The sequence below is a fragment of the Halichoerus grypus genome, chromosome 13 (assembly GCF_964656455.1).
Source record: "Halichoerus grypus chromosome 13, mHalGry1.hap1.1, whole genome shotgun sequence".
Lineage (NCBI taxonomy): Eukaryota > Metazoa > Chordata > Mammalia > Carnivora > Phocidae > Halichoerus > Halichoerus grypus.
The window spans coordinates 4,648,583-4,673,426 of NC_135724.1; the positions used below are offsets into that span (position 1 = coordinate 4,648,583).

The following is a 24,844-nucleotide window of genomic DNA, read 5'->3' on the forward strand; positions in this document are numbered from 1 at the left end:
AAAGCCGGTGGGAGGTGATAATGTGCTTAATTCTTCTTTCTAATTCCCTCTCCCAGTCCAATAACAAAAGCAAGTGAAAAAACCTTTCCTGCGATGCATCTTTATACCTGTGAAATCAGGTTTTTTATAGTGCCTGACGGTCCTCCAGGACGCCCTTGTGTTTCTGCCTGTTGTGTTTCCTTTACCTAGAATGTCTCTCCCTTGTTCACCTGGGGAGCAGCTGTTGAACCTTTCGTGCCGCAGTTCAGGCATCTCTCCTTAGTACTGTTCTCTGGCCCCTCGTGGCCTCCAGCTCCTGGGAGTTGACCCCCACCTGCTCTGCTGTGTAGCCCGTGTACCTGGTGCTTACTGTGCTTGGCCAGTGTGTGTCTCCGGTCTGTTTGCTCACTGGACTGTAGCTCCCTGAGGATGGGGGCCAGTACTTCGCCATCTTGCAAACAACAGAGCTTGGCATGGCAGATGTGTGAGTGAGCGGATGGCTCGCAAGCCAGCGGGGAGAATGCGTAGATAGCCATTGTTTTAAGTTTCCTCCCGTGATCTTCAAGGGAAACAAGAAGTAATTCAGATGCTGCTGGGGAGCCTCTGGTCCCTGAGCTTTGAGGATCCAGCGAGAGGGCGCATGCGAAGCCGGAGGCGGTGCAGAGAAACAGCGTCTGGAAACCAGAGAAAACATTTGGTTGGGCTATCTCGTTACTTTTTTCTAAATCTTGTATAAATTGTTTATGTTCTACACTCCTTTGAATTGTTTTCATTTTTGGCTTAACTCTTGCAGATAATCTCTTTAAATAAATTTTTTTGCTTAGTCATTGTTTATGGACAGTATGTTTACTTGACCTTTCTTTGGCAGTGTTAAATGTTTGGATGGAAAGATCCTATTTAAAACTTTAGAACTGGTGGACTTTGGGTCCACATAACATTACATTTAAGTGGAAAGGGGTTTTTTGTTGTTGTCCTTTGTTTTGCTTGTTTAAACAAGCCCTTGGAGGGAATGACTTTGACCTGACACGTTGTGATACTGTTGTGTAGTTTCGCATACCCTTCTGGGTTTTTTATATGGATAACCTTGTAGCCAGATAAAGCCCTGCAATAGAAGTGTGTGTGTATGTCTGTGTGTTTCCTTAGAATCTTTCTTAGTTGGCAAGAGCCAAGAAGTCAAAGCAGATGACAAAATCTCTTGGGGCCTAGAAGAAGTGAGAGAGATTTTCCCCTAAATCCCCAAATTTATGGAGGAACTTTATTTGTAGGGCATCTTATCCAAAGTCACTTTGATCAGAAACATGAACATTTTCATTTAATTTGCCTGTTCAAAAAGGGGAGGCGGACTACAAGTTGGACACCAGGATTCTGGTCCTGCTTCCTCTATGAACTGTCAGTGTGATATTGGGCTTAATTTCTCTGGGTTCCAGTTTCTCCATCTGTGAACTTGAGGATGTTGAGTCTCTGAAGGTTCTTTCAGACTCTGACATTCTGGGATTTTAACCTTCAGTCTACTTTTTTGAGTCCGAGATCTTCAGCTCAGTTTGATGCTTTTGATGCCAGGCTCATGAATGGGGTGGAGGACTGCAGCAGGACTTTCAGGAAGCTGAGAGTGGTTTATGGTTAAGGCTGGAGCCTGTGATGGATTGAGGGGAAGTGGGAGGCTGGAAAGGCTCAAGTGTGAGGGCCCAAGATAAGATGACATGTCCCAGCCCAATCAGTGAGGCGGGAGAAGGGGGCAGATTCCTCCTTCCTCTGTTTTTTGTTCTACTCAAGCCCTCCATGGATTGGAGGGAAGGCAGTCTGCTCTACTGAGTCCACTGATATGAATGCTCATCTCATCCAGAAACACCCAGAAATAGTGTTCACTCTGGGCATCCCTGAACCCAGTCAGGCTGACACATAAAATGAGCCATCACACAGTCTTACATATTTTGTTTTATTCAAGCTTACCTCTTCACTAACCCCAAGCACTCATGCACATTTCAGTCAGTAAGCCTTCATTGGTACTCATACTCTTCTTGAGCCTATTCATCCTTATCTACTGTTTACCCAAATTCTAACTCTCCTGAAAGGACCTAGATAATCTTTTAATAGCCCCTGTCTTTCCCAACTTCTCTGTTCAGTCAACAATTAATATTGTTGATCCTTTAATATTGCTCTAGTTGTTTAATGTATGTGAAGACCATTGTCCTAATATGGTTTTAAGTTTCTTGACACTGGGAATAATGTTCATTCACATCTTTTAAATGCTTTAGGACTTCAGTGCCTGGCGCATGGTATTGATAAAATGATGGATGTAGTGATGAGAATTAACCTCAGAAGAACTCCAAATAACTGTACTTAAATAAGTTTCTTTGTGGCGCGCCTGGGTGGCTCAGTCGTTAAGCATCTGCCTTTGGCTCAGGTCATGATCCCAGAGTCCTGGGATCGAGCCCCGCATCGGGCTCCCTGCTCAGCAGGAAGCCTGCTTCTCCCTCTCCCACTCCCCCTGCTTGTGTTCCCTCTCTCACTGTCTCTCTCTCTCTGTCAAATAAATAAAAAAATTAAGAAATCTTAAAAAAAAAAAAAAAGTTTGTTTGTCATAAAGAAACAAGCCCGGTAGTCCAGGCCTTGTGTGCCGGCTGTGTTCTGTAAAGCCGTCAGGGCACTATACTTCTGGTTTACTTCTGTGCCATCCCTAGGGTCTGGTCCTCATCCTCCTGTTCAGAGGCAGCATCCCCATTCCAGAAAACAGGATGAAGAGAAAGGGCAAAAGGGGCTCACCATTCTAAAGAGAAGACTTCTAGAAGGTTCTTCCGACCCTTCACTTATATTCTGTTAGCCAGAATTTAATCACATGGCTGAAAGGGAGGCTGGGAAAATCTCTATTCCAGGTAGCTCTTTCCTAGCTAAAAGTTTAAGTGTTGTGGGGGGTCAGGGCAGCGGGGAGAGAGCACAATGAGCAGTGAGCAGCGTTTACCACCACTGACTTGCTTGTGCTGCCGAGGGCACCCCCATGCTGTGCAGATGTTGAGGCTTTCTTTGTTGAGATATTCAGGAGGCATTTGATTGGCATGCAGAAATTCACCACTGTTGATTTTGAATGGGATACATGAAACAGTCAATATTTAAGGATGAACATTCTAGCAGCAATACAGAAGATGAGTAAGAATGGGAGAGGAGTTGGGGAGAAGTTTGGTGGCTGGAGCCATGAACTCCACGAGAAGCCCTCTCTGGTCTTACTTACAAGAATGCAAGGCTATCCTGTCAGGTGAACAACACCTAATGTTTGACTTTGAAATTTTACAGTTTGTTTTTCCAGAGTCACTAAAATGTAGGTATTCTAAGAGTTAAGGTCAAAGACTAAGCAAAAATGTTATTCTGTATTAAGCCTGAGACTGTCTCATTTATGAAATTGTTTCTATTAAAGGGGAATATAACTTGCACAGATAATTCCAAAAATATAATTTGTACCCATCTTTATTTTCTGGCTGGAGAGTCCAAGAAACTGTAGCAGTCACAGAAGCAAACAGTAGGGATGCAGAGTGGACCTGGAAAGTATTTTCGCTCAGTAATTAGTTTCAGAATTAATAGTCGTTGCAGGCTGCATTTGAATCTATCTGTAGTGACTTTGATTTTACATTTTCTTTCTCATTAAGATTATTGTCTTCCTAGGGGAGGTGGGCATGGGTATGGGTTAAATAGGTGATAGGGACTAAGGAGGGCACTTGTTGTGATGAGAACCAGTGTTATGTGGAAGTGTTGAATCACTGTATTATACTCCTGAAAATAATATTACACTGTATGCTAACTAACTAGAATTTAAATAAAAACTAAAAAAAAAAAAATTCACAAATCACATTATGGCATAGTAAGGATATAACAGATCTCTGTAGCTTCATGGTGTTTAACAACAAAAGGATGACTAAAAATATAGTCATTTGAAAAATATGAAGCTATTTCTAAAAATGTTTCTATTGCATGTGATAAAAGTGGAAATTCAAATTTTAAAGAAGTACTCTTGAGGAAAAAAAATAAAAAGGAAAAATTCCTTTAAGATAAAAAAGATTATTGCCTTCCTAGTAAGAATTTATTCCTTACTGAAAACATCTGTATCAGGAGAGGCATCTAAGTTTATCTTTTTTTATCTTGCCAGTTTTTATAGATCTACTTTTTACTGTATTATTAGCATTACTTATTGTTATTTAGTGTACTACTAAATATGAAATATAATTTTATTGCAGTTTAAAAAATCTTCTAATTATGCATTTATTCCTTTACTTAGCATTTCTCTTTGGCCTCATTCTAAAAAGGACTTGAGGTCTCGCTTTCATTATGTTGCTGTTATTATTCTTGGTCTCTTAACACAAAAAAATAATCTAAGACTTTGCCTTCACTGACTATGTATTCTGTACCTGGTCCCCTGATATGTTTGCACTCTTGGGCTCTGGTAAAGCACCTTGTAGTTTACTCTGATACTCATTTTTTTTTCTGTGTATGGGAAATTGGACTTATTTTCATTTGAAAAGAGTTACATGTTGTATGTGGCATTGTGTGTTGTATGTGGTATCTCTTGGTACTGGTTATTACTGAAGCAGAGAATATCCAGGGGTTAGGGGATGAGGTGTAAGAAGAAGCTCTTCTAGGACTGGCCTTCACCACTTGTGCTGCTGTGACGTCAGCGGAACACGGGAGTCTTGCCATCAGGTTTGGGTCACGGTCTTTTTTGTAATGACCTGGGTATAAACCATTGAGCTCCTTAGTGTTAAACGGACCACATGTCTTCTCAGTGAGATTATTTAAACTTTGGTTATAAATGAAGCTTATCATAGGGTTTCTGAGTGGAGGCTGTGAGTGTTGGGTTAACCCTGATTACCGTTGGCATCCCTCCTGAACAAAGCAGTCCCAAGCGTGTTTGAGTTCTACCTCCGCTGACTTTCTCAGATTAAAGGAGATTCTTACCAGTAGAGTATATTTGGAAAGAGGGGTGGGTGGGATCATGCCTAGGCTGGCTCTGTAGGTGAAAAGTGGCAATATGGTCATCGGTTTTAAGTGTGGGGATTTTTCTTTTTCTTTTTCTTTCTTCTTCTTCCTCTTCTTTTTTTTAAAGTAAACTCTACCCCCAGCATGGGGCTCAAACTCATGACCTCGAGATCAAGAGTCATATGCTGTGCGGACTGAGCCAGCCAGGTGCCCTGAAGTGTGTGAATTTTTCACAGCACGTAACTCATCAGTGTTTACCTCATAATACGAGCATGGCGCTACTAATTTAAGATGAAATGAAAATCTGAGCTTGTTTCTATTTCAGTATTGTCCAAACGACTGTAAATACTGGTTAATTCATTATGGATATTTGGTGCCCAGGAAAGAAATATTGATCAAGTTTGTAATATTTTCTTTCTTTTTGAGCTCTTACATTTTTTAGAAAACAGGTAATATACCTATTAGATCACTGAGTACCATACAGACTCAGTGAGTGCCATTAATGAGGTAGGGGTAATCTCACCTTCCCTGTCAGTCGTTCATTTGGCATTAGGAGGGTTCCATTGTTGCCTGTCCTCTGTCTGGAATGACTTATTCTTTCCTTGAGTTTTGATATTCATTTAACACTTCTTATTTTTTGCCTTATTGGTATTCCTCTCATTTTTGTATGTATTTGTGAGTCCCTTGACTTTGATAAACCCTCAAATTCACAAGTACAACTGTATTTCTCATGTTAAGTAGAGTATAACTGAAAAGCCTAAGAGACCACTTCAGACCTTTAGTGATTGTAAAAGGACTAAAGTCATAAGCTAATAATTTGTTAAATTAATATAAGTAAACTGCTCTGTGTCGTGCCAGTCTTTATTGCATTGTCATTATATAGGCAAGGACTTCAACAGCCGTACCCTGTGATGCCCTAGGGTTGGTAAAACAAGTCAGGCTTGATCCTACAATCCGCCATAACCACAGAGAAGAGTCGTTTGGCCTTAGGCCATCATCAGCTTTTATCTCGGCCTCTCCCTGAGTTGGATGAGTTAGTTGACAAAAGCTTTTTTTCCCAAGGCAGTTTGGTTTGTGCTGATCCCTTGTTCTAGCCATTGGCCCTTACCTGTGAGCCTCCTCACCTTGAGACGCAGTGCACTACCGAAGCGGTGGGCTTGCCTGTGTTGTGTGCTCTCTCACACACACATATAGTAAGTATACGGATCTTTCATTGCAAATGAAATGATTTTTCAGTTTTCACCTAGGTTGTCTATATGTCTTGCAAAGGTTTTTTTTTTTTTTAAGATTTTATTTATTTGAGAGAGAGAGACACAGCGAGAGAGGGAACGCAAGCAGGGGGAGTGGGAGAGGGAGAAGCAGGCTTCCCGTGGAGCAGGGAGCCCTATGTGGGGCTCGATCCCAGGACCCTGTGATCATGACCTGAGCCGAAGGCAGACGCCTAACGACTGAGCCACCCAGGCGTCCCTGGAATTAATTTCTATAGAGAAGGCAAAAGGTTTGTGTAGGGGCGCCTGGGTGGCTCAGTCCTTAAGCATCTGCCTTCGGCTCAGGTCATGATCCCAGGGTCCTGGGATCGAGCCCCGCATCGGGCTCCCTGCTCAGCAGGAAGCCTGCTTCTCCCTCTCCCATTCCCCCTACTTGTGTTCCCTCTCTCTCGCTGTCTCTCTGTGAAATAAATAAAAAAATAAAAAAATCTTAAAAACTTTTGTGTTGTCTATAGCTACAGTATCCAGTGTGGTAGCTAATGAGCGTACATGGCTGATTTACATTTAAATAAATTAAATAAACTATACATTCAATTTCTCACCCCCATTTCAAGTGTTCAGTAGCTGTTTGTGAGTAGCGGCTACTATCTTGGACAGTTTAGATATAGAATATGTCCATCATTGCAGAAAGTTCTGTTGGGCAGTACTGGTCTAGAACACTCACTAAAGCAGCTTTGTGAGCCACTTGGTTTCCGTGGAGATACTGTATTTGGTGGAACCATTTGTATCACAATTTGAAGCCATTTCTGAATTCACATCTTACTCCAAACCCCATTTCTGATGTCTGGCAACAAAACCATTGCTTTATTATACTTCTTGATTTTCTCTTCACTTCCATCACCATTATTAACAGGTGACTTTTTTCAGAGCCATTTGTCACAAAGAAAGCTTTTATCACACATGTCACAGCATTGAAAATAAGTTGAGAATCATTGAACTGCACTGTGCTATGGATGCTGGGCAGTAGCTAAGTGCCTCATCTGCTCCTGACTCTCAGGGAGAGTGATTCAGTTGCATGTTTAGCACTGTTGCATGTTACTACATGTTTAGGACCTAGTGGGTCATTCATGATTAGTCAGAACTGTGAGGCTGTATTAGTGAAGGCCAAGGGTTTTTTCTCTGTTATTTCTTTAACCTCAGCTTAAGTGCATGATTCTTCAGGATTGAGCTACGCTGATTTTTTCATGAACTTCTGTGTGTCCCACACAATGTGTTGCTCAGAGTAGACAGTAAATATTTTGATTAAATGAATTAGACAACAATTAAACGTAAAATTATAGGGTTTCTGAATGGTAAGAACTATTATAGTTCAGGGAAAGGAGAGTGGTGTGGGCTAGAATAGTTGAAATGAGAAAGTTGTCATCAGCCACATAACTGGTTAGATGTAATGGTTCCAAAGCCATTGTGCAATGACCTGTGCCTGTCTCCTTTATTTATCCAACAATTACTTATAAATATTTCTTCATATCTGCCATGTGCCAGGCACTGAACTAGATATTGGGGCAGTAGTGATGAGTAGGACAAACAAAAGTCTGTCCTCATGAATCTTATAAACAAATTGATATAAATATAGGTAGTAATGAGTGCTATGAAGGCAAACAAAACAGGAAGTGGGTAGAGAACATGGTGTGGGGTGGCCTCTTTAGATGGCGAAATCCTCGAAGGGCTCTGAAAGGCCAACTTGAGTATGAATGAAGGGTAGATGGAATCACATAAAGTTTGGGAGAGGAACATTCCAAGCAGAGGCAGATGGGAGGGATCTGACATGGAGAACAAGTTTGGCAGGACTGAGGACCTGCCCCAAGACTGGCTAGAACTGAGCAACGGAGGTTTCACTTTGCCCTCCTAGAAAGCTGGAAAGACTTTGGATATTTGCAGGTGTGGGCAGAATCTGCAGGCATGTCTGTTTTCCTTTTCTACTTCCCTTTTACTTCTCCTCAAGTCCACTATGACCAACCACCCTGGGCTAGTGGGCTAGGCTAGCATTAGCCCTTCCCTAGATTGCCTTAATCATCATCTTAAAGTCCTCATAGTCCTGAGGATGTGAGGGAGCTAATTGTACAAGGGGCAAGAGGAAGCAGACCAGTTAGGAGACCATTGTGGTCGTTATGTATGGTGTTGGTAGCTTGGTCTAGGGTGGCAGTGTCGGAAGTGGGGAGAGGTGGTTGGATCCTGAGTATGTTTTGAAGATAGCCACCTGGATTTGCTGGTGGGTTGGAGTCGAGAGAGGAATAAAGTTTGACTTCTGGTTTTGGACCATAGCAACTGGGTACATGGTGGCACTGTTTCTTGAGAATGGAAATTCCAGAAAGCAGTGCATTTTTTTTTTTTTTAAGATTCATTTCTTTATTTTAGAGAAAGAGCATGAGCGGGAGGGGCAGAGGGAGAGGAGAGAGAACCTCAAGCATATTCTTCGCCGAGCGCAGTGCCCAACATGGGGCTGGATCTCAGGACCCTGAGATCCTGACCTGAGCTGAAATAAAGAGTCAGACGCTCAACTGACTACACCCCCCTCCCCCCCGACACCCTTGGAAAACAGTGCATTTTGAGGGAAAGTAAAACATTTGGTTTTGGTTATGTTATGTTGTGTTTGGAACATGGAATAGATGTTGAGTAAACACGGAAGGTAGGCTACTGCAGGTGGGAGGACTCGAGCTCAGGGGAAGCCAGGTATTACTCAGCTGCACTCACTAGGGAACAGTGATTTTCTGGGTCGGAGACCAGGTAAAATCACTGGGAGAGTTAGTGTAGGTAGAGGATGGGAGAATGCCAGGGACCGAGCCCTGGGGTGCTTCCGTGTTGAGACTTGGAGATGAACAGATTAGAAAGTAGTGGCCAGTGAGGTTGAAGGGAAACCAGGAGGGTCTGCTGTCCCAGCAGCCATGAGAAGCCAGCATTTTAAGAAGAGATCCACTGTGACAAGGTTCTGAGGGCTTTTATGCTGCGAAAAGTAGAAAGTCAGATGTAATTTCGGGCCCTGGTAGCCAGCGTTACTGTCGATACCATAGAAATTCACCATGTCTTCCTGAAAGTGTCCTTAAGAGTGGAGTGGGGCTGTGGCAGTTAATGTCTTCCGAATTATGGACTGTGCTAATCTTTTATCTTTTCAAATATATTTTCCTGTAGATTACCCTTAACTATGGATGTCAAGAGTAAAAACTATTGCCAGTTATTTTATTGGTATTCCCTGGTTTGTACCTGGGGTTTCTCATATGCTGTCAGAGCAAGGTGTGTTTGGGTAACTTGTGGAATGGAGATATTGCAGAGGCAGACAGAGGGAATTATTGGATCACCAGGTATGTGGACACGGTGAGTGTGGGGAGGCCCTGCTGGAACCAGTCTACCCGCCGAACTTGGTCTGCTTCTGGGATTCCCATTCCCAGCAGTTGGCACCATCATCCATTCGATCGGGCAAGCCCCAAACCTGCGTCCTCGTGTTGCATCTTGTCTCTCATCCACACTCTTCAACCTATCAAGAAGTCCTTCCTCTCTTGCCTTTTGTCCTTCCCTGCCTCTTTATCTCCATGGCTGCTACCAGCCTGCCTTAGGCTCTTTCTTGCCTGGATTATTGTAATGGCCTTAGTGAATTGTCTTCCTGGATCCTTTCCTGCCCTTATACCTGTTGTTCACTCTGAAGACCAGATTATGTTTTTAAAACTAAATCTGCTTTTGTTACCTTCCCTTCTTAGATCTCTCAATGACTTCTCATCGCTTGCTGGAGAAAGGTCAGAATCCCTGAAAGGGCCTAGAGCTCTGTGTGGCCTGCCCTGCCCTCTGCGGCTTGCCCTTTCTCCCTCCCCTGCCCAGCCTCTCCCTGCCCCATGGGACATTCATCCCCTCTGTCTCTGCCCCTTCTTGACCCTGACTCCTTCCTGCTTCGTATCTCAGCTCAGCGGAGCCACTCCTGAGTCCTTCATGTTGCAGCCTTCTCGGCACTGTGCTCTTTTGTCTCAGAACATTGGTTTTTACCGGCAGTTAGTTGTACGGTTACAGATTATTCCGGTGGGATCCCTATTAGTTTATAAATCCCCCAGGGCGGGAGCTGAGAGCTTCTCTGCTCCATATGTCTGGCACACCTTGGTGTCTGGTACATGGAGACACTTGGCATGTGTTTGTTGAGTCCGTTGACTTTAGGATGTAATAACACAAATGGGAAATGAATCTTCCTCTGGAAAAATGCGAGACTTTATGTTAGGACAGCTCTAGTGGAAATGGCTAGTTTTCCCACAGCTGCACCCAGTTCTGTCCTTCCTGGGTCCTCCTTACTGTCACCCCTGATATTCTGTCCCATCTCTTTTTCTTTGGGCTCCACAGCTGCTGACTGCCAGCGCATGGTGGGATGAGTGGGGGCCCTCGTGAGTGCTGCTTTCTGAGGACAGAATTCAGGGCTTGGCTCAGACTCTTCAAGAGAGTCTCACCTCTTTTGTTACCTCTGATCTTGCCTGCGTGTGACTAGGCACTTTGGTCTTTTCCTTAAATCTTTCAGAAAATCTCCAGATGATTTTCATCACCTGTTATTCTACTGCTTTCCTCTTTGAAGCATTGCCTTTTCTTTGAGTCCCTCTCAAATTCTAGAAGCTACCCAAGAGATAGTAAGTTTTCTCAGAGCTTCTGGGCATAAACCGTAGACATACACCATCTCTGGGAGTAACCAAGATGGCACCAACACCAGTGTCCCCGTCTCTTAAGAGTGCTGACAGGTAAGGAAGAAAGTTTCCTTCAGGCTGATAATGAGATGTGTGCATATTAAGACTACAGCATGAATCTGCTCACAAGAGTGAAGAGAGTGACAAGGTGAATCACCAAGTTTCAAACCATCATTAGACTTCGTTTACTTCACAAAGTGTGTGTCTCTGTGTCTCCCCACCTCATAAATATATTTCAAGGAAAATATCCAATATTACAATAAGCCAGTCCCATATCTTTTGCTGTCTTATCAAGATTTGAGTTATTTTATTCTGGGAAAAAGAAAAAAAACTTTGTTCTTTTGGTGTGTTTTTTTGTTTTGTTTTGCTTTTGTTTGTTTTTTGTTTTTGTTTTCACTGTTTAAAAAAATCCCTGGAGTGGGGCAAATGTATTTTAGTGTCAGTTCATTCATTTTTCTTAGATAGTGGTCAGTGGAACCAGTGGAACCCAAGATGTCTTTCTTTTTTTCCCCTGAAAACAACTATCTCACAGAGATGGTTTAGGCAAAGTCTAAATCATAGCTAGATACACACATATGTACATGTAGAGACATGCTCTCCTGTTTTCCTTGCTTGGTCAGAAATTAAGTTGAGAAGTTGCCCTTTTCTTTCAGGTTAAGGCTGTTGTGTTATTCTCTATGAAGCTGAATGTTTACCTTCTGCATTTTAGCATTTTAAAAATCAAAATTCTCTTTTAAAAACTTAGTTTTATGATGTTTTAGGAAATGCTAATCTATGTTTTTAACCTTATTTGAAAATTTCCTTTGAAGATAAGCTGTAACTGGAAACTAATGATTTGCTCTGAGAGATTTGTCTGTATTCACCTATCCTCAATAGGAACCAAAAGTTAAGGAACTCATGAGTTCAGCCACCCACATGGAAGGAAAACAGTCTGTGAACTTATATAATTTGTGGGTGCTGAGTAAGTTGTCATTTTATATCTCCTGTGTTTTGCTTCTGTACTCCTCAGTCCATGCCCAACAGTAAATAGACTGTTCCAGAATCAACAAATCATGGTTTCCATTGCCACAGCCTTGGAAGTGCATCAGGAAGCTTCAGATTGGCTTTCAGAGTGAGCCATCCCCCTGGTGTGGCTTCTCATGTTTGTTTAAAGTGGACTTCTGATATTCTGTGCCCTCAATAGAAGACATTTAAATAAGTTTGGAAATTCCTGCAGCATGCAGCATTAGGTAGCTGTGTAAAAAGTCATGTTGAGGAAAGATGCTTTATGACATTGGAAAATATTTAATGAAAATGCTAGATAATGTTTATCGGTCATATGTTATGTGTCAGACACCTATATTAACACATTTAATCTTAAAACATTATATGAGATAAATACAATTATGTTTCTAGTTCACATAGTAGTAGTAAGTAACCACTAGGCAATACTGTCTCTGTATCATGTATTATGATCTGCTTTTAATCTAACAAAACCGTATGCATAAGGCAATGATCTCCGTTTTCTTTCAAAAATTATTCACACATGTACATGTGTGTATATCCAGCCCTATTGAGATGGCAAGACCATAGCTGATTTTGGTGATTTTTATTTTCTTCTTTGTGTTTTCCAGTTTTACTATAATGTAGCTGGATAATGTGTACAATAGTAGAGAAAAAAAACAAGTAGATTTCTATAGCAGTAGATATATTTAAACAAAGTAGGAGGAGAAATGGATTTCAAAACAGTAATTGTCCACTGTTCTCTGTTACGTACCTTTATATTTTCCGTCACTGGGAGAAATTAAGAACAGAGTGCTCTCAGTTATGCAGAGGAGAGTTGTTTTGTTTAGTCATTGGACACGTGCTTACAGGTGATTTGCTCAAGGGCAGGGTAAATTTGATCTAAGGGAATAGGCTCAATTTAAGAAGGTTTTTCTCACCCATAAAAGTATTCAGGGTGATATAACCAAGCACTTACTCTCTTTTTACTTGACTGAGAACTCCGTTCCTTGCCTGAGGATCTCTGGACTTCATCTGTGTCTGTGCCTGGGTCCCCTTGTCAGCCCCTCCCTGCATTTTGACCATCTGTTGTTTTACTAATTGAAGCAGCTAAGAAGCAGCTAAGAGCACTAAAATACTTCTGTTGCCCAAGGCCTTAACCCCAACCCCCAGTGGAGTGGTGCTCTTTCTTCTTTGCCTTCCTTGTCCCCCTTCAATAATCTGTCCATACAGCAGCAGCTTGGGCAAGTTACTGCTGCACCTGCTTGCTTCCTTTTCTCTTCCTACTAGAAAGAGAGTTCTGCTACAGGCAGGGGGTATGCTTGCCTGTCCAGCAGGCTGTGCACTTCCTGTACTTGGCAGGCAGACAGGGTGCTTTTCAAAGATGAGTTATCACACAGTTACCATCTAAGGTGTAGTAGCGTAAGTCCACACCTAGATCAAAGAAGTCAAAGGTCAGGGTATAGGACTCAAGAAAAAATAGATTGGGTAAAGGTCAAGAAGAACAATTTTGAGAGCTTTATGGAAAAGCAAAGAGGACATTCCCAGCGGATTAAAAATATGTGTCTCATGCTTTACAGCCATAGGAGTGATCTGGGGAAATGAACATCTTGACTATTGGAGAAAGATTCTAATGAACTTTCAAGAAGGAAATTAAATACAGAAGAGTATGCTGTTTTCATCCACATATGGATGAGTTGTACTCACACATTGTCATCTACCACTTCTAGAGTAGCCTATTTGGTTAATGAAACTGGCCACTTCCTTTTGACTCATTTACCTGGAAAAAAAAAATTTGTTTTTTGTATCTGTCCTTCAAACAGCATCCTGGTGGGGAAGAAGTGTTAAGGGAACAAGCTGGAGGGGATGCTACTGAAAGTTTTGAGGATGTGGGACACTCTACAGATGCTAGAGAATTGTCCAAAACGTACATCATTGGGGAACTTCATCCGGTAAGTACCTTACTGGGGACCTTTACTTCTCTTTAAGGCTGTGGGTTGACCTTGCTCAAAACTGTAGACTTGCATATTATGAAATTGAAGAAGAAGTAAAGCAAAAACAACTCCTCCTGATTATATAACACCATTCTTGTCATAAACAAATCGATCAGAAATTTCTTTGCATTTTCCTGGTTGCAGTTTTCACTGGCACTTAGAGTCAGGACCCTCTAACCCAAGGCCAGGGCTGGGGGACAGTGCCTCTCAGACTATGAAGTGTCACGGAGCAACATATTTTAGAAGGTGGGGGTCATTGACCCAGCATGGTTTCTTTTTTTCTTTTTTCCTTGACTAAAATATTTTAAGAAATATTTCTTAAGAGGGCGCCTGGGTGGCTCAGTTGGTTAAGCGACTGCCTTCGGCTCAGGTCATGATCCTGGAGTCCCGGGATCGAGTCCCGCATTGGGCTCCCTGCTCGGCAGGGAGTCTGCTTCTCCCTCAGACCCTCCCCCCTCTCATGTGCTCTCTTTCTCATTCTCTGTCTCTCAAATAAATAAATAAAATCTTTAAAAAAAAAAAAAAAAAAAAAAAAAAGAAATATTTCTTAAGAAACTCCCTTCTACTCTCATAGTTTGAGGATATTTCAATTCTAAAAAAATGCTTAAAATTTTTTTTTTTTTTAAAGATTTTATTTATTTATTTATTTGAGAGAGAGAATGAGAGCACATGAGAGGGGGGAGGGTCAGAGGGAGAAGCAGACTCCCCGCCGAGCAGGGAGCCCGATGCGGGACTCGATCCCGGGACTCCAGGATCATGACCTGAGCTAAAGGCAGTTGCTCAACCAACTGAGCCACCCAGGCGCCCCTAAAAAATTTTTAAACAACCTCTGTTAAATGAATAAACTCTGTCTTCTGTAAAACTTACACATTCTCCTCACTCTTCTCACTTGACTCCAGATCTTTGAAAACGTCACGGTTGATGCCAATCCTGGACTGACTTTATGCTCCCTAATTTAGCTTTTATATAAACCCGGGGCTGTAGTATGAATTTAGGCCCTTCTGTGGCAGTTTTGAATGACTATATGAAACTTTGCTAATCTGTCTACCAAAGTTATCTGGAATGTAGCTGAATCCTTGGGAAGAGGTGGCGGAGTTCTCCAAACAGATGCGGGCTCCTACACCGTGCATTCAGCTGTTCTTACCTCTAGAGAGCACCTGGGCTTCTCAGCTGGGCCGCAGGGTCTCCTGTTTCCCAGCTCGTGCTGCTTCACGGGGAGCCAGACAGAGGGGTGGGGGCGCTATTAGAAGCGGGCTAATGTAGGCATGTGGCCTCAGCCCAAGTACGTACTCTGAGAAACCACTGAAAAACAAAAATCCATATGAAAAGTTCTGTCATTATGATTGTAATAAAAATCACATATAATTGCCAAATATACTTGCCAATAATTTTAATGTTGTCATTTATTATAAAACATTTGGTAAATACAAATCAGTAGGTGCATCACATAAAATATTGATCAAATAAACTCCTGTGTACCAATTACCAAGCTAAGAAATTGAACATTGCCCAAAAAAAAAAAAAAGTTTTGTTGATTGATATTTCTTGCAATGACCGTGAATGAAGGAAAGCTTAAAGGCTCTTTATGGAAGGCCTAAAAATAGGAAATCTGTTTTAGAGCAATTTCCATTGAATGGGGAGGTAGGGTTTTTTTGTTTGTTTGTTTATTTGGTGGTAGGAGGGGGTACTCTGAAAGAATGAGCTTTACTTACCTGGAGAGTTTATTCACCCACATGTTTTCATCTTGATCTTCATACTTCACCAAAGTGAGGTAGTTTTATGGTAACCAGAGAGGCTTTTCCTTAAAATGTTTGATTCTATCCTTATTCTTTCCTTTCCAAACTTGTAGGTGTAGAAGAGGTGGGTTTTCAGACTGCGACTACAGCATTTCTGCCTTACCTGTCTACTGGGATTCCCTGTGGTCACCTTTAGGTGACCCTTAATTTGGACTACCTCAAGCAGAGGTTTAAGAAAATTGCAACCCTGTAGTTGGGAGATTGCAGGAATTCACTGAGGTTTTGACACAAAATTACACACACACACACACACAGGTATACAAACATACATACACTCATTTCACAGGATAGCAGGGGAATAATCTACTTAGGTCTCAGCTGCTCCCTGAATTGAAGATTAAAATCCAAGTCTAATAAATGTATATGCACATGAACATATAAATATGATTATCATGGATGATGTTCTAAACTTTGGAACTCTAGATTGAAAATTAATCATTTAATCAGCTATTAATTTTTGCAGTCAAGTCAGCTGGATCAAACTTTGTAATTAACAACCTAGATAGATGAACCTAAAGTGCTAGTTACTGAATAGTAATGTTTTCTAAAAAATCTCAGTAAAAGTGACTGCTTTGGACATGGTACTTTTGTAAATGTTCTTTCATTCTGTAATGTGCCTTTTTTTTTTTTTAATTGCAGGATGATAGAGCAAAGTTAACCAAGCCTTCGGTAAGTGTGTCATCCCCAGTGTCTCAGTGGCCGTGCCTATCTTCACTGTATTTCATACCTGTCAAACTGGAGGACAGAAGTCTTTCAGCTATTTGAATGAGGCCAGGCCAGCATAGGTCTCTCTAGGTTAGATGAATATGTACCCTGTTGGCTCAGCAAAATACGTTGTGTATAGACCAGCCATTGTGTTTCATTAGGACAGCTTGTGTGTTCTCTCTGTAATACTCTCCATACATCATTTTTTCACCGTAATTATCAGTAGATACCTCTTGAAGAGCTACTTTTATAAGTAGCACTGTGCTTCTGATCTGAAAGATTTGACACGAGCCTTATTTTCAGAGAACTTAAAATCTGAGCAGAGGTCTTAATACTTGAACCTTGGAGGACACTACCCACGTCTTCTTCACCTCCGTGTCCCTGGGACATAGGTGTTAAATAAGTATTTGTTGGTTGAATTTAATGTTAATCAAATTAAATAATAACTTTTTGATGCATTTTTCCTTAGGAAAGGAAAATATATTCTAGGGGATATTAATTTTATGCCCTGGTTCACTAGCCCTTCTCTCTGAGCTGGTCTTCTCACTTACATTTGAAAAATCCATAGTAAGAATTGATGACAACAACCAGAGTCCCTGACAAGTACAAGCAGACAGAATAGTTGTTGGCCTGTAATTAAAGGACCATGGAAGAACGTTTTGCTTAAACCACAGAAAGAGAATAATTTTTCCATTTTGGTTTCTGTTCTTGCTTTTATTAGAGCCCAACAGTGAGACTCCACAGGGCTTGTATGAAAGAACTGGTGAACTCATTTGCTAGCTGCTGTTGACAAGACATTCTCTTTAATCCACAGCAAAATCAAAGCAGTAAATCCAATAGAGCATAAAGGCCATGTTTACCTTCATACCCCAGATGGTATAATATAAGTCTTGATTAATGCTATTTCTTACAAAGCAATTTCATTTATAGTCTCTCCTTTCCCTATTCAGAAAGTTCAGTGTTGGTGATCTGAGTACTTTGGGAAGACAAAAAATGGACTTCAGAATTTGAATTGCCTCTGTAACAGCTGTTGAGTTCTTGCTGTTGGGTCATACGACATTAGCACCTTTTTTGAGGCTACTTTTTGGGTAACTGAAATCCTGTGATGCATGTAGTCTTTGCTTTTTCTCCATAATCAGGTCAGGGAAAAAGTATATACTTTTTTCCTGTTAGGTTTTCAGGATGTTAATAATCTTGGTGTAAATCATTCAGCTATAATAAAGGATTTGATGAGGCTTGTTACATTAACTTAGATTTAATGTAGGTCCAGTCATATCTCAAACAACGATGCCTACAAACAGAAACTAGGGCTGAGTTGGTAAGCAGGTCTCCTACTATACTGCTGTATTTCCCAAAGACAGACTCTCTCTTCTTTTAGAACATATATGACTTTGATTAGATCAGCAGAAGTAGGATAAGAACTTGCTGTCTTTCTTAGAGGACATAAGCAAATACAATGAAAAAAAATACACGACTACTCTTTTGGATTTATCTTTCTTATGCTTCTAGTTTGCCAGAAGAGAGTGTCCTTGGGTATTTCTTTTGGTGTGTGTGTCTCTGTAAAACCATCTGTCTATCTCCAGGCTGATAAATGTAAGCTGTGGTCTGATTTTTTTCAATGTTGCCACTGAAAATACCTAGTTGAATTGCGAAATAAGATGCAACAAAGATTATTAGCTTGACCCTGCCCAAAGGAAAACATGGTGTTTAGTTGCCAAGATAAGGTATTTGTAGACCTAGAAATGATGCATTTTTAAACAAATTTGTATCTATTAAATTTGCTCACATGGAGGATATCAGTAGTATCAGTACCTTTTCTTGGTTGTGGTTTTCAAATCATTGCTGTTTAAGTGACTTTGTTTGGGTCTCATGATATCCCTGTGGGATCCATAGACCTTCCAGGAAGGTAAAAACAGTGAAGCTCAGACCTTGCTGCAAGCTTTGACCTTGTTCAGGGTCACACTGCAGAACCATGGCTAGCACCCATCTCAGGTTTGGCGGGTGCAGTCTCTTAAGCTTCTTCTGTAGGCTCTGTGCTCCAAAGGCAAAAATATCAGTGTCCCTGATATTTTTAGGAAAGCATTCCAATTAAGGAATAGGCTAAAGTAGATAAATGTATAAATGAGATGATTTTGATTTGCAAAAACTTGATGTACTTTGCATGATTTTTATATAGCTTCTCATGTACCGATGGAATTATTAATCTTTCCTATGTGAAATTGAACCCCTCAGGGTCATGGAGTGAACAGGCGGCAGAGCCTGTAATAAAAACCATAGTCTTTTCTGCCTGTTAGTTGTTGACATATTTGTTAGTTACACACAGAAGCCCAGCTTAGGCCCCTCAGACCATTGGACGGGCAAGACAGTTTCAGTTTCCTTTTTCATCAGTGTGGTAAATGGTAATTCAAACTTGCTTTAGCTCTCAGGCATCTCTGGGTTAAGAGCCTAACAGATAATAAACACTCAGAAATGTATATAATCTTTTAAAGTACAGCTCTTTAGAAGATCGTTGTTGTTGCTGGCAGTGAGGTACCCTAAAAGTTTTAGCATTAACGCTCAGGGCAGTGATGAACGAGGAGGTAGGCCAGCCTAGTTTCCTTAGAGTTGTCAGCATGTTTGGTAAAATGCACGTGCTTGGTATAACAAAATAACAGATCTGTGTCTGAGTTCTGTTTACTTGTCTGGGCTTAACTTTCTATTGTGACAATAATATTTTACTTTCAATGAACTGTTGTGCTCCAGTTCCAGAATTTATTTTGTCATCTAATAGTGGAATAATCCTTTTGCACAGTCCAGTGACTTCTGGTAATCCTTGTTAATTTTATTCATATACGCAAAATTTGAAAAATAATCTTGCAGTAGTTATGAATACTTTTTGTAGTTGCTAAGATTTAACATTGCTTAAAAAGATAATAACTGTGTGAAGTTTTCTTTTTAAATGACTTATTTTTTTCCCCCCTACTGTGTCAGGAATCTTAAAGGCCATGTTTCCAGGTTTGTGGGTCTCCTAACTGATTTGCTTGCTCTTCCCTAACAGTTTTCTGCCTTCTCCTGGGGTTTCTCTAATGAATGCGCTGCCTCGCTCTGTGCAGCTTTTTGCCTCACTGCGGAGTGTGGATGTTTTGCTAATGGCTTATCTTGTGCTTTGGGAAACTGCAGAGATGAACTCTCAGATGAAGCTGCCTTACTTATGGCTACCTTCCTTTGAGGCACTAATACTTTCGCTGGTGTGAAATTTCTAAAGAATGCTTCTTAGTTTTCAAGCCAGGCAAGTTTATTTTTCCTTAGGCCTTAGTTATTCATCTGTTTAGGGAAGTATGTATTTTTCAAGAGCCAAAATTAGTTCACTTTCATGGTACTGACAGAAGTTCTCATAGAAAGTTCTGGAAGGCAAAATAGGCCAACTGTGAAAGACCCCAGCACACACACAGGGCGTCCTTATTCGGAGGTTTTTTGGTTGGTGACCCTGTGAGGTCAGTTCCTGAGGCCTCCACTTTTTAGAGCTGTCTTGTCAGAGTGAGAGAAGGCCAGGAGAGGTAGTGGTCCAGAGTGTGATAATTTAAATGACAGTTTTTATTTTTCTCTTTTTGGTTGACATGTCTTAATACAATTTGGGTACACTTTTACTTCACATAAAATTTGAATGAAATAACTGATTTTATTGAAGGTTTCATTCATGCTTTTAAAGAATTAAACTTTTCTTCCTAAAGGTAGTGGTGGGGTTATATGTCCATGTATATGATGATAATCAGTTTTCAGTTTCTACATTATTCAGATGTGTACTGTGTAGAGGATATTTTATGTAGCCTATTTTTAAATTTTTTTTTTCAAGTTATCTAGGTTATGTCTGTAAGTAATTTAAATACAGATGATTCTTAAAATTTTTTCTTCTAAAAAATGGTGAAAATAGGCATTTTAGTGAAAAGTTTATGATACAATTTTCCCTTTCAATGTGTTTTGAAGAATATACTGAAAATTATGATCTTATTTTAAAAGAAGTTCTTAGTCAATTGAATTTATTGTTCAGATGTTCCCTTAAAGTTCACTTTTTCTCTTGTGTTTCAGGAAACTCTCATTACTACTGTTGATTCTAATTCCAGGTACGTCGTAATTTTCTCTTAAGGTAACTGATCAGAAGGCCAGTTGAGTCTGGGTGGGCTTAGGGCTCCTCCCCCACCTGCGGGCTCAGGCTCCCCCCAGGGTCATCTCCACTTGGTGCCCAGATGACTCAGGACATCCCCTCCTCAACTGTCAGACAGCTCAGACTCTGGACACTCTTTAGAACAACCCCAAATCTCGCCCTCCAGCTGCATCTACTCTATAGTACGGACAGAACAAGTTGGGTCTCTTTTTCTCCAGGGTAGTCTTGTGGCCTACACAGTCTTACTGCCAAGGCAAACATCCTTTCTTATTCAATATATGGTCTGTTTCTTACATTGTAGTGATTATATCTCCGTAAGTGTTTATATCTAAGTGTTTACATCTCCCTAAGCTCAGTGTTCCTTCAAGTGTAGCATGAATCACTTGTTCTAGGGACTGGATTTCTTTGTCACAGTCCAAGATCCTATTAACATTTGTGGCAGCTCTACCATATTGACTTGCATAATTGGCATATATCTCTCTGGTAGACAGAGATATTTAGCCCCAAGCTCAAAACCACACATTTATGCCTATTTTATTTCACCCTGTCAAATGGAACTGCCCCAGTCTGTCAGTGTTCTGGTACATTCCTTGCCTTCAGGCAGTAGTCCTTCACTGTACGTTTTATTGACAGGTTAAGTTTCCTTCTAAATGAAAACTAAAAACCCCACCAAGATGAAAGTTACATTTGTAATCTTTTTTGCAGTTTAAATCTTTGTGTCGAACACAATCTTTGTATGGGTTGATGTGTGAAGAGTATTAAAGGATAGAAAGTTTATGACAAAATATATGTCTTTATAGGAGTTATCTGGCTTAATTCACATTCTACTTTCTAAGAAACTATAGGTTCATATCTAAATTGAAGATCATTCTAGCTTTGTCCCTGGTTTGATCTGTAATCTGTCATTTTTAGTTGATCAAAAATTCTATGCACCAGGACTAAAACAGTGTGTAAGTTAGGGATTTTTCTGAGTTTACACCTATGGACCACAGATTAAGTAGTTTGGGCATGCTGTTTCTTAATGTGTTAAATCTACTGTGCATGGGTAAAGGTTAGATTTTCAAAACAGAATCACGGAACATAGAGCTGTGGTGCTCGTAGCAACCTTAATAATCCTGTGGCTCAAACTCCTTAACTTCACAGTCCAGGAGATGTGCTTTTCTTGTGGGTATAGAGCTTGTGGTTGGCTCTCCCAAAATGAGAACCTTGATTTTCTTGTTCTCAGTTTAGTGCTATTTTAAATTCTTAATGTATGTAAGTAGAATAAAACCTGTAAAGAATATTTGCTTTTGTGAACTTGTGATACGTAACCCAGAGTTGATGTCCTTAGATAAGTCGCTAGTTGTAGGTAGCATCTGTTGGGGGAGTGCTTCATAGCTCTTTGTGTAAGTTAAGAGAAATAGATTTAAGTGGAATGGGGATGGGGGTCATTAATTTTCTTACAGAGCTAGAGCACTTGCTGGTATACTAGGGCATGTGTGGTGCTCATGTTGCTTTTAGTAACTCAGAGTTGACGTTTCATCCAGGCAAGTTATAGAGATAATAAAAACATGCCACAGTGGTTTTCATGGTAAGTAGAAGGAGCGAAGGTTTTGAGTCCTGTGCGCCGAACCTCATGCAAGCATCATTGCCGTTTCTTTCCAGCTGGTGGACCAACTGGGTGATCCCAGCCATCTCAGCCGTGCTGGTGGCTCTCATGTACCACCTCTATACAGCAGAAGATTAAACACGTGCTCGGAAGTGCAGGAAGGAAAAGACTGCTTTGGACCAGGGAGAAAGAAGCCAGTGTTAACTGCTTCAACTGACAGAAACCTTCACCTGAAAAATAATTTTAATACACCCGTTTCCCTTTTCTCCTACTTTGAACCAAACCAAAAAGAACTCTTCTGTTCTTTCTACTCCTGAACTCTTTGAATTGTGCCTTTTGTTCATCAACTTTTTTGATGTTCCATCACTACATAATTTACTTATTGTAGGCATGATCTTTTAAAAAATATATCTGGCTTTTAAAATATGCCACCACGATTGCCTGTCTATTTGGTATATAATTGCCTTTAACATTTAGAATCTGATTACTTAGCAGAGTCATTTAATGTGCTAATCGTTCAGACCCAAGTAGTCTATATGACGTGCGATGGGCAGTGTCCTTACGTCCCTCCTTGTGCTGCATCCTCTCTCCTGAACAACCCAGTACTGCCTGCTCCAGTGTAGTTTCCATTCCCAGGGAATTAAGAAAAGCTCAGAAATGAAAGATTTCTAATTGTTCTACTTGAAATAGATGATAAAAAGAGAAGGTGGCCTATAGGACCTATGAAAAAGAGTCTTACCTCCTCCTTGATTAAAAAGATACAGTCAACATAAAAGGAAACCCGTGAACCATGAGAGGACATTTTATCTGTCCCCTCTCACAGACTAAAAATTTACTGAAGAGATTCTGTCATGTAGGTTCTAAAGTTTAAAAAAATTCCTCATTCAGAGGCAAAAACTGTTTATATACTCATTAAGGAAATGTTGATTCTGTACTTCACAAAAACAACATTTGAAAGAGATTATGGGACATTTGGAATCTGATTTTTGAAGAAATGTAGCTGGTGGTGATGAGGCCTGAGGAAATCTGTTATCGCTCAGTTCATTTTCTCATTGGAGTTCCAGTAGACTAATTCTGTCATCTTTATTTTCTGCCCCATGCTTTTTTTCCTAAAGGATGAATTAGATTCTAAGTACTTTGTAGTTACATATGACTGTGCAAGTTTCCATTGGCAGGCTAACCAACTGGTAAGCAATGGACTTCTTCAGAAATAACTAAAGCACCTTGGAAAGGAATTTTTTAATTACAGAGCATTGTTTAAAACGAGGCAACAGGCCCCAAATTGAGTCACTTGTGCTAAACCCATGTCACCACACCAAGGCTTGATACCTAAACTGATGGCAGTTTCAGCCTCTCCCAGGAGTGGAATCTTAAGCCAGTCAGTCTGGAATTATCTGGTCAGCACTAGCGAGATAATCCCCGGTGGACACCCTCCCTCAGCTGCCGACCCCTCAAAGGAAGATGACTTTGCCTGAAACAATCAGCTCTGCTCAAGTCTCTCTCTGCCCATAAAAGTCTCCCATTTGGTACAGCTCTTTGGAGCATTTTTCTATTTGCCAGACACGATATTGCCCGATTGATGAATTGTTGAATAAAAATAAGATCTTTCCATTTTATTCTGAGGAATTTTGGATTTTAACAGATTGGGTGGCAGTGATGGGATCTGAAGGACACTTCTGACAGCTTCGGGGGCCACGAGAAACACAGTCATGGTACCCACAAACCGCATTCTGTCTTTCTCGTCGTTTCCGAGGGCCGTGGGTAAGTTCCTCTCGGTTCTGAGCTCTGCTTTTTTTGTGTCAAGCTCCTGACCTAATTGGCTTTCTAACCTCACGTTTGATGACAGTCCCTGATTTCATGTTGAGAACTGCTTGTGGTCCAGTCCACAGTCCCCATCTGATCAGGATCCTTTGCCCTTGGGTAAGTCTCTGATTCCATGTTGCTGCTGGTTCACTCCACAGTTGGCCATTTGTTTGGCGTCTGCTGGTTTAGTCCTGTCCCCAGTCCCATGCCAACTGGGGTCAAACTGGGTGTGATGTAAGCTGGCCTGGATCCAGTGTGTTTTGTGTAGTTAAAGGCTATTGTTAATGGGAATCTTGGAAGCCCAAATCTACATGATTGGTGGGCATGGGCTGAGCACTTAAAAGCTGTTAGAACGCTTGCCACCCAACTTTATCCATAAGTTGGTCACAGAACACGTTAGATTGACACTAGGTCCCCTGCCAACCTCAAGAAAGTCTTCATGTGGTGAGGTGCAGTGTAGAACACCACACAGTCCCCAACCCAGCGACACATCCCCTTGGGTATTAGTTTGGCTCCAGAAGACCCAAAGCCTTAGCTCCAGGAATTGAGCACACCACCTTTTTGGCACAACTGCTTATTTGTTGTCTAAGAACTGTGGTCCCAGAAGCCGTGGATATTTACAACAATGACAAAGTTTTACTAAATACAGTCTAGAACTACAATGGCCATTATGAGGAATGTTCCCATTAGACAAGATTTTGAAAGCCAGGGCTCCCAAACCAAACAAACAGAATGGTTTACCCCGGGTTGCAGGAGATCCTCCTCAGATATCTTAAACTTCTTGGTCAAAGACTGAACTAAGGGGCCATAGAGAATTTCCTGAGACCAGGAAGGATCCCCAAAAGTTTCCTGAAGAATTTAGAGTCATTAGCAGGGCCACGGACCCCAAGCTTTCAGATCTCTGTGGGCTTATGCACATACTGGTCAGCCCTGAGGAAGCCCAGAAATGGATGCATGAAGCAAATTGGTGTAAACCTGAAG

General features: G+C 41.1%; 1 protein-coding gene across 3 annotated transcripts in view; it reads left to right on the top strand.

Annotated features, from left to right (window-relative positions):
* CYB5A (cytochrome b5 type A) overlaps nucleotides 1-23,676 on the top strand; it is a 38,331-nt gene extending 14,655 nt beyond the window's left edge. The window contains exons 2-6 of one of the 3 annotated variants that reach the window (XR_013443240.1): nucleotides 13,660-13,788; nucleotides 16,266-16,295; nucleotides 19,369-19,599; nucleotides 20,397-20,431; nucleotides 22,117-23,676. Coding sequence is in view for 1 of the 3 variants with exons in the window: in XM_036122325.2 (XP_035978218.1) it covers nucleotides 13,660-13,788; nucleotides 16,266-16,295; nucleotides 20,397-20,431; nucleotides 22,117-22,198 (276 nt within the window). In the remaining 2 variants the exon portion in view is untranslated. Of the gene's footprint in view, nucleotides 1-13,659; nucleotides 13,789-16,265; nucleotides 16,296-19,301; nucleotides 19,326-19,368; nucleotides 19,600-20,396; nucleotides 20,432-22,116 lie in introns of all 3 variants that reach the window. The other 2 variants (XR_004926547.2, XM_036122325.2) reach the window with 2 other exon arrangements.
* Nucleotides 23,677-24,844: the final 1,168 nt, after the last annotated feature.